Source organism: Chrysemys picta, chromosome 1 (genome assembly GCF_011386835.1).
Source record: "Chrysemys picta bellii isolate R12L10 chromosome 1, ASM1138683v2, whole genome shotgun sequence".
NCBI lineage: Eukaryota > Metazoa > Chordata > Testudines > Emydidae > Chrysemys > Chrysemys picta.
The window spans coordinates 134,783,559-134,793,589 of record NC_088791.1 but is presented as its reverse complement, the minus strand read 5'-3'; the positions used below and the strand labels follow the sequence as shown (position 1 = coordinate 134,793,589).

At 40.9% G+C, this 10,031-nt stretch overlaps 1 protein-coding gene across 1 annotated transcript; it reads left to right on the top strand.

Moving 5' to 3' along the window:
- The first annotated feature begins 324 nt into the window (after positions 1 to 324).
- Positions 325 to 6,918, top strand: FGF6 (fibroblast growth factor 6). The gene is made up of 3 exons (XM_005307807.4): positions 325 to 744; positions 1,637 to 1,740; positions 4,432 to 6,918. Exons 1-3 carry the CDS (start codon positions 405 to 407, stop codon positions 4,606 to 4,608), a joined length of 621 nt encoding a protein of 206 aa, XP_005307864.2. The 5' UTR covers positions 325 to 404; the 3' UTR covers positions 4,609 to 6,918.
- The last annotated feature ends 3,113 nt before the right edge of the window (positions 6,919 to 10,031 follow it).

Sequence of the window (10,031 nt, the reverse complement as noted above, 5' to 3'; positions counted from 1 at the left end):
TCCTGCCTCATATATTGGATGACAGCATTCATCCAACCTCAGCCAGCCCGGGAAAAGAGAGTAGGTTAGTGTTACAGCCATGGCGAGTTTACCTTTAGCGAGCTGTTGATGTCACAGTGATGCTGCAGGGTGGGACAGCCTCTGAACTATAAAGATAGGTCAATCAAGTATATTGAGGCTGCCCACCAGACAGCAGGAGCTACAAAACATGGTCCCCACCAGTGAGAGTTCTGCTGGCCTGTCTCTGTTCCCAACCCAACTGCTCTCAGGCTTTAGTTTCATGTCAGCAATCTTCATCCGCCTTCCAAAAATAAGCCTCTGCCACCATGCGGAAGGGAGAAAAACAAGAAGGGCGGTATTTTTAGGGCTATTAATTCTGACCACGTGCCCGAGAGGTGAACCGGATGGCCATTGCACAAAGACTTCTCATCACTATGTCCTGTGAAGCCAGCGTTCACTGGACGTTGCCTGCTTTTGTTCTCTTGGGTTTTCTGGCTGGGATTATTTCATCGTATCCAGTTGTAAGCAGAACTAATGGCACATTGCTGGAGAGAGGATGGGAGTCTCTGTTGTCCAGGTCCATTGCTGGGATGTCAGGAGAGAAATCAGATGTGAACTGGGAGAGTGACTATTTGCTAGGAATCAAGAGGCAGCGGAGGCTTTACTGCAATGTGGGCATCGGGTTTCACCTTCAAATCCTCCCAGATGGAAGGATAAGCGGTGTTCATAATGAAAACCAATACAGTGAGTTGCATCCAGAAATGAAATAGAATAGATGTCACTTAATTGCAGTGATCTCTAGCAATTACCCTGTGTAGGACACCAATGTTACTGCTTGATATTATTAGTCTAAACTACATCTGTTGCCTTTTAAAAGTCTCCAGGATCAATCAGCACTAGAAACCTCCAGGCTGAAACATGTCATGAATGCTTGGACAAAATTAGATACCAACTTATTTTTACTCTGCTTTACTTTACAGAGTAGAAAAGACTAACCAGTTTGCAAACTTTTTTTCTGATGCATTTTTTCACTCATGCATTTTTGTTCGATATTTGAATCTTGAGGTTTTCAATTCACTCAGCATATTAGCGTGACTTTTGAATAGCAGTTTGCTAGCAGCTTAGCGACGTGAAGGATTTGAAAGGGCACAACTAATCCACATTTATTAGCATTGCCATTGTTTTTAATCTGCAAGATTAAAAGAAATGTATTTTTAACCATTTATTTGAATTTCTTGTAAAGTGCAATTTATAAAACCATCTGCAGCTAAAAGGTTATGGTGAGTTTCATGACACAAACCCCACATTTCTTGTGGCAAGAATGACAGTATTGAACAGTCAATGGCTATGATTTACTAATTAGGAATTATTCCCAAATTCTACAGGACTTTCTAGTTTAACAGGGATGAAACCAACAGGATTCTATAGTAAGTGAATAGGATTTTATAAATGTTATTCTAAAAACCTAGAGAATTTAATAAAGAATGTGATACCCTGTATATTTTTGGAATTCCATAGAAGGGATAATAGGAAGATTTTAAGTTCTGAAGGACATTCTCATAAGGGTTTTAATAATTATGTTGTTAATGTCCTTTGACTGAGCATTATAAGAATAAACTTTTTTCTGTTTATTTAGGTCTTTTAGAAATATCAACTGTGGAGCGAGGTGTTGTTAGCCTGTTTGGGGTGAAAAGTGCTCTCTTTGTAGCAATGAACAACAAAGGGAGGTTATATGGAACGGTGAGTACAAGTGCAAGTTTATTTTTCAAGTCTTAAACATTGGGCACGAAACTCTGATTAAGAAGCCTTGGGTATTTTTCCCCCTCCATTTAAAAACTGAGATCACAGGTGGAGAAAACAGTCTTTCAATTATTACAGTGAGCCTTCTGGGCACACTGTCATGCGAGACAGTCAGTGCAGCAACTGGCATGATGTCAGTGTATTGTTCCCGTAAAGTATTCCAGCATGATTATACAGGGGGCACCTCAGAAATATGAACATGTCAAAAAGGGGAAATGATCAATAAATGGCTTTTCTGTCTACATGTCTTGCAAATCCTTTCTAGTCCAGGTAAGCCTTGTTCTGTCAAGAGTTCTGTTAGGGGTAGGAGAGGGGGCACACCTTTTCCTGGGCAAAAATCCCATTGCGGAGAGTGGGGACCACTGGTGGGTAAGAAAAAACCCATGAGATTCCTCTACTGGAGTTGCTTTCAAATTCTTTTACATGGGGAAAACCTGGGTGGACTCACAGGATAAGCAGGAAGTTTGGTCCCCAGAATCTACAAATACTGAGGGCCATACGGACATCAGGAAACCACCCAGAAGCCCGCTTTGTAGCATCAGGCCCAAAGAAGAAAAAAATACTCATTGCCACTAATAACATTGTTCATCATCATTATACAAAACAATTGGTTGAACAGCCCAAGAGTTGTGAAAGGGATTAGTGATTGCTGAATGCAATTTAACTTTCACGTCCCGATAGGGTGACTAGAGGGCAAGTGTGAAAAATCAAGATGGGGTGGGGAGTAATAGGTGCCTATATAAGAAAAAGCCCCCAAAATCATGACTGTCCCTATAAAATAGGGACATTTGGTTACCTTACGTCCCGAAAAATACTTCTTTCAGTTTCAACACTAAACAGAAGTAGCACCTCCAGAGATCCCCACTTTAAAGTGGCTAGGTCCTGCAAGAAGCACAAATAGTAGAGCTGGTTGGGGATTTTTCAGTTAAACTCTTTTTAATCAGAAAATGCTGATTCAGCGAAACCTAAATTTTTTGCGGGAAAGGGTTACTTTTGAGAAATTTTTCAACTCACATTTTTTTTTGAAAAAAGTTTCAAGGTTGTCTAAAATGTTTTGTTTAGACACTTGTGATTCCAGTTTTCCAGTCTGAAACCACTTTTTGTTTTGAAATTTAAGATAATTATAGTAAAAAACAGTGATCAAATTGGAAACAAAGTATTTCAGCTGACCCAAACAAAAGGTTTTTTGTTTGTTTGTTTTGTTTTGTTTTTTCAGTTTGTGAATATTTTTCAAATTTCAACTCCTTGTCCTGATCCAGGAGGGAAAACTGTTCTGATATCTGGAAAATTTGGGGGGACAGGAAAACCTGTTCCCCATCTAGCTCTAATGAATGGTCTATCTACAAATAAAGAATAGAGTTTGCTGAAAATTTCTTTTGTGCAAACAACTGAGTTGTTTCCTTGGAAAAATTTGTCACTTCTATAAAACTTTTTGGTTCTTTAATAAAACATTAAACGATGGCCAGATCCTGGAACTTTTACTGACATGAATGATTCTTATTCATGCAAATAATCCCAATAGGACAACTCAAGGCCACAAAGCAGCAATGTACATACACACATGGATATTTTTAAGCATGCAAATAGTACCATGTGCTGGATTGAGCCCTGTTTAGGGACTACTGGATCAGGCCTGCCCCAGGAGTCCTGCCTCCTTGCCCCCTGCCTTTTTGAACTGTTTCAATTCACCCCCACTAAAAAACTTTTAAAAGACATTTTAGAAAACAATAATAGTTGTGTATTTTCCATTGCAAAATGTACCATCCTTGGTTAAACCTTTGGGACTTTGAATGGATTTGTTCCAGAAATATCTGATCAGAAGAGCATGAACTGAAAGCATTACAGCATCAGTGCTAGTGGCATTACATATGCAGGACATTTGATCTCATGGAATCATTTTCGTTTGTCCTGTCACACAATAATGCAGCCCCTTTTGCCAACTGAACCTTTATATGCCAGTTTACACATGTACTTCTTACAGTATGTGAAGTAATAAAAAGTTCTCCATGCAAATATATGGAAGCCAATTCCTCAGATTTAAGTGACCCAGCATGCAAAACGTACAAACACTCTCATGCCTGAGAGCTCTTTGGTGGTGTGTTTGATCCTGTAAATTTTAAATCAGATTTAAAAAAAAAAAAAAGATTTAGAACCAATTGGGGATCTGATCCTGCAAAACCCGTATTAAAGCACATAGTTCTTACTCAGCGGGACCGTTCATGTGAAAAAGGGTTGCAGGATTTCTGGCAGGTAACATTATTCCTCTATAAATGACAAATCATTTTTTTGAAGGGAGGAGGAATAAATCCATGTCATGTGTACGACAAATTAGCATGACAATGATGTAAATCATTCTTTGCAGAGAACATTAAGAAATCCCTGATTTAGTATGAATTAACTTGTTAATGGGTGACAAGAAGTACATAGTCCATTATCTGAACAGGTGGCATCAGCGTGCATCTGACACTGAATAGTGCTGAAGAAGTTTTATTGTTGGACACAGACTCTACGGCACCACCTGTTGCATACCATAACAGGTTCTTCTGCTGTACAAATAATAATAAGAAAAATCACTTTGTTCTTTTAAAAATATTTATAGCAACTGCTTTGTTCCTTTTGTTTTTCCTCCAGGCAATTTTTCAAGATGAATGCAAATTCAGAGAAACCCTGCTGGCCAATAACTACAATGCATATGAATCTAGTGCTTACCAAGGGGGTTACATAGCGCTCAGCAAACACGGGAGAGTGAAAAAAGGAAACAAAGTCTCTCCTGCGATGACAGTGACACATTTTTTGCCCAGAATATGAAAACAAATACAACATATTAAACCACAGAAAAAAAATATCTATTTCATTTTGCACATGTGAATAATCTCCCAGGTAAAGTATTTATGCTGTTTGTAGATATATGTATATTTGGATAGAGAAGTTTGTATTAGATCCATTACACAGTATATGCTGCTTCTCTTATACTCAGTGTACACAAATTCTATCTGGGTGCACACACCTGAACTGGTGCTGTACAGAAAAAAAATGCAACCCTGACTGAAGGGCAACAAGTATCTGGAACTTGTAAAGCAGCCACAGATACTTTTTGTTGGTGTTGTTTGATTTTAATTACCTCACATAGTAGCCTTTTGATTGAGAGTTTTTATTAATACATATAATGGGCCAAATCCTCAGCAGGATGGACTTCAATGGAGCTACACCAGTTTACACCATCTGAGGATCTCCCCCTCCCCCCATATACATAGTATTGAATCCCAAAATTCTCACTCAGTTTTACTTACCAGGGCTCACAAATAGTTCCATGTGAGCAAACTTGTTTGCCGACAAAATCCCACTGAAGTCAGTGGTGACTCCACGAGGGCCTAAGGCTCCGCCCACGTGCATGTCTCTGCAGGATCAGGAACGAAGTCAGTTTGCCTGAGTCCTGCTCAACACTTAAAATTTAGATTGACCTAGTTATATTGCTTGGGAGCGGGGGCGGGGGGTGTTGAAAAATTCACACCCCCTGAGCGCCATAGTTATCCCAGCCTAACCCCTGCTGAAGATGTGGCTAGGTTGATGGAGGAATTCTTCCCTCACCTTAGCTACAGCCACTCGGAGAGGTGGATTACCTACAGCGACAGAAAAACCCCTTCTAGCAACGTAGGAAGAGTCTATACTATGGCGCTACAGCAACATAGCTGTGGCTGTGTCACTGTAGCACCTGTGGTGTAGACATGCCCTGAGTAAGGACTGAACAAGGACCTGAGGATCTGGCCCCTCTATATTAGAGGTGGACCTGAGCTGCAAAATGTGTGTCTTGAGTTCAAGATTTTTAACCCTTCAGCATTTAGGATTGTTCACATCAAGGCTGTTCAGGCCCATCTTGTATATACACATTTATGTGCATATCTAGTTTATTTTACACACACACACACACACACACACACACACACACACACACACACACACACACACACACACACAGCATCTCTGTAGCTATGTATTTTTAATGCACCAGTCACCAAGGTGCCCACACATACATACACACAGGGAGGTAAATATTTAAAAGGCTATCTATTTTATTTCACTTTCACTACAGTGATCTCTGAGTGCTGGAATTAGGCTGCAGCATTTAACTTGTAAAACGTATGGCATTCATGGGAGCTTCCCACAAAGGGACATGTTAGAGAACAGCTTTGTTTAAAACACTGACTGCCTGTCATACTGGAGAGTCCTTCTTAGACCCAGATGAATGCTTTTTTGTTTGATAGTTCAGGCATATCCTATTGCCTTATTCTTCTTTCCCTTATCTCAGTCAAATACAGCAGCTTCCATGTTGTCCAAAACATTCTCTTTGGGGGCTGCAGTGGAGGAAGTTATGTCATAATTCCAACTGATACAGATAAACACTTATTTACTTGCAAGGACTGTTTGCCAATTTCATGTGTTGTCCCCCAAACCTCTCCTAAAAATACACACGAAGGACATACAACCCTACCCAACTGTTTAGATAACCTTTTTCCAGAATACCAGTCATGCCACATTCTCTGTGCCTTTAAGGAGTATTTTAAGAGGCCTTAAGTCAATAGTTGCTATAAATGTCAGTTACCAGAAGCCTTGAGATGCCTGCATTGATGGGGTGCTCCTAAATTTGAAACTAGACTCAATGCAGCATCAGAGGATGAGCATTTTCTGCATAGAACCCACCACGTTGCTGCAGAAGCGTATGTCCGAGTGCAAGATAATCTCCCACGTGCAACCAAAATGCTGAATATCACCAGCCTTGACATGCCATTCTATTTGCAGTGGGTGTATATTTGTAATGAATGTGGGCCTTTTGACCTATGACGTACACTGTAAGAGTCAGGTCCTCGGCTGGTGTAAATCAGCATCACTCCATTGACATCAGTTACATCAATTTACACCATCAGAGGATTTGGTCCAAAGTGGGTCTGTGTATGCCTATGTACATGCACACTTTTCAAGTTATTGTGAAAACAATTTTATTAACAAGAAACCATTTTCCAGTTACTTTTGTGTGATTTATACTTGAATTTATTTTGCTCAAAATGTAGACTTTCTGAATTGCTCAGACATCTTGTGATCACTGTGTAAACAAAGAGAAAAGGAAGGACATGTGACTTGGACATTTTTGATAAGGCAAAGAAAAAAGTGATTGAGTTGTTGAGTACGGTAGCATGGAAAGAGAAGCGAGGTTGGCATACCGTAGATGTCTGCCACGTTTGAAGCTATTTGCTTTGGAAAGCTTCGCATTTTTAAGAGGAAAAGCAGGATGTTTGAAGGAGGGTCAGAGCAATGCTTAGAGAATAGCGGTAAGATCCCCAGCTGGCGTAAACAGGCAGAGCTCCGGTGAAGCCAGTGGATCTACGCTGAGACACCAGTGGAGGAGCCAGGGACGGCTCCAGGCATCAGCTTGGCAAGCAGGTGCTTGGGGAGGCCACTTCGGGGAGGGGCGGCACGTCCAGCTATTCGGCGGCAGTTCAGCGGACGGTCCCTCACTCCCACTCGGAGCGAAGGACCTCCCGCTGAATTGCCGCCGCAGATCGCGATCGCGGCTTTTTTTTTTTTTTTTTTTTGGCTGCTTGTGGCGGCCAAATCCCTGGAGCCGGCCCTGGGAGGAGCTGGTCTATTTTATTCCTAGTTGTCTTGAAAGGACATTTAAAGAGAGGTAGCACAGTCAATGGAAAAAGAAATAATGTTTTGAATGTTGATACATCAGCTATATTTGATTACACTTCAGCTCAAATGTTGATTCACTGGGAGAAAATTCTGTTCTCAGTTACACCGGTTTAAATCAGGAGTAACACCACTGAAGTGAATGGTGTTACACAAGTATACAACTGGCATACAAGATCAGAATCAGCCCCATTAACTCTATATGTCACCAGTGACATTACAGTACACACTAGGTAATGAAGTCAGTTGTTCAGTGTAACACCCAAAAGTTACTGATGGGCTGACCTGGTCTGTATAAATGCAGGCCCCCAGCAGGTGCGGTTTGGCTGGGTATTTGGATATCCAGGCAACTAACTCTACTGAATTAGTCTGAACACTGCCATATTTCCCCACATTTTTTGTAGAGTCAGTGCCAGTGAAAGCAGAACTTGTAGCAAAGATAGTGCAGAGTAGGAAGCAATTATTAGTGTGTGTGGTGGATTATGTCACTCTCAGAAGTGCTGCCTTCTGCAGGTGATGCCGCAGCATGGTGGAGTTGTATACCCATTGGACAAGCAGGCATTTGGAGAGATGCTTTGACTGTGATCCCTCTCTAACGTGTGGTTATGTTCATAAAAGTGACTGTCAAATGGCACATGCTTACTCCACATCTGCTCCACATGTGTCTTCAACTCATGGCGTTTTACATTACAGCCAAAGCCAAGTTTCACTGTTGTTAGGCCTGTAGAGGCAAAACAGCTGCAGGAGAGTGGCCCTGATTTTGTTCTGCCTCATGCATTGCTTGCAAATTATCAGCTGAATTCCAACAGCAGACTCCTCCTATTTCACCATGAGTAATAAGGAGTCAGAAAGTACAGCTTACTTTGCAGATCTCAGGGTGAGATTTCAGAGCTGACAATTAGAAAAAACATCTTTAATTTATATACGCTTTACATAGAAGTTACTGAGAGAATTTGGGTACAATCTTACAAACCTGGACTCGCATGAGCAAGTCTCTACTGAGGTGAGCTACTCTCCTGAGTAAAAAACTTAGGGGAATGGAGGTTTTTGCAGTATGGGGCAAAATATGGAACCCCTTTGTCATTATCAGAGCATATTCACTCATCAGTGCCCTTTAGCAAGTTATTCTGAACCACATTACTTGCTCAAAAAGTGTCAGCATGTCAAAAACACCGCATGCATGCTGATTTTTGGCCTATGTAGCTCTTTCTTTGTACATAGGTAACAAATCCATAGGAGAATCCCATTACAAGGATTGTTTTTTTCATAGGCAAACCCCATAACAACTTAGGATCTGATCCAACTCCCGCACGTGTCAGGGTCTCTCTCTTGGAGCTAGATCAGGACCTTACTTATGTAAATAAGCTGCCCCACACACACGCCCGGAAAGCAGAGTCATCTTTGTATACCTCATTAACTAGTTCAATTCCAATAGTCTATTTTGCACAATAAAATGGTGCCAAAGTTCTAGCATTGTTTTCTTGCCACCAAGATATACCTCATCTTCTGACTCAGTATGAACTTACAAATAAGATTGTAAATTTGTAGGAAACACAAAAAAACCCTGTCCAATCGTTTATAAAATGTAATTGCTTCTATTTTTCTACATACGTGCTGTGCACAACCATTTAATGTATTCGTAAAATAAATTCTTTTGATACATTTCTTGTGTTTTGACTCCCTATTAAACTGCTTTGTGCTTATTTCAGAACTGCTGTATTCAGAAGAAATGATGTCTGCTGCTGCTTTTTATTCACGGCTGCAGTCAGAGGCCGTGTTAGCAGAGTTAAGGCAGAGCTGTGGGCTTCTGTATGGTTCATGTGTCCTCTCTGGGGCAGCCAAGAGCAAATTCTACTTAGCAGCTGAGAAATTGGAAGGTTTGGGGGAACAGCAGGAGTCTGAACAGTGGAAAAAGCAAAAGGTGGAGTCTGGTCAAAGTAGATCCACTGAAATCTTTGGCTTCAGGGCTCTTTATCTGGGGAAATTCTAGTATGATTCTTCTGTCATTAATGTTCTTAAACCTATAATTTCAAACAAGCATTAGTTTATTGCTTAATAGGAATGGCCCAAACCCCACAGCTACTTTACACACAATTAAGTTAATTGGGAAGGCATTTTTTAAAAGTGGTCACTTCTAAAGATTTTGAGTTGCAGACTTTAGCTAAGTCTAGCCCTTAGTCACCTCAGGCTGTGACCTCGTCAGTCCTTACAAATAAACAGTTACTCCAGGTGAGCATTGGCATAGGAGACCTCCAAGGAAAATCCAATGTGCTACAGGCCACGGTGGCTGGGATTTGGGGGCTTTGGATGCCTAACTCTTACAGGCGCTTGTGAAAACCCCTCCCCATCTCAATTATTTGGTAAGCAATGCCTATTTTCCTGAATCAGTACTGAACCAGTCCTTAAATTAGGTGGGTCAGACATCTCTCCCCCACAGTTTCAAACTCCTGCCAATTGGGGAAATAACGTAAAAAAAATCCATTAAAAAAGGTTGGTGGGATGGGAACAGTCACTCTTTTCTGTTTAATCACTCTATTGAACTC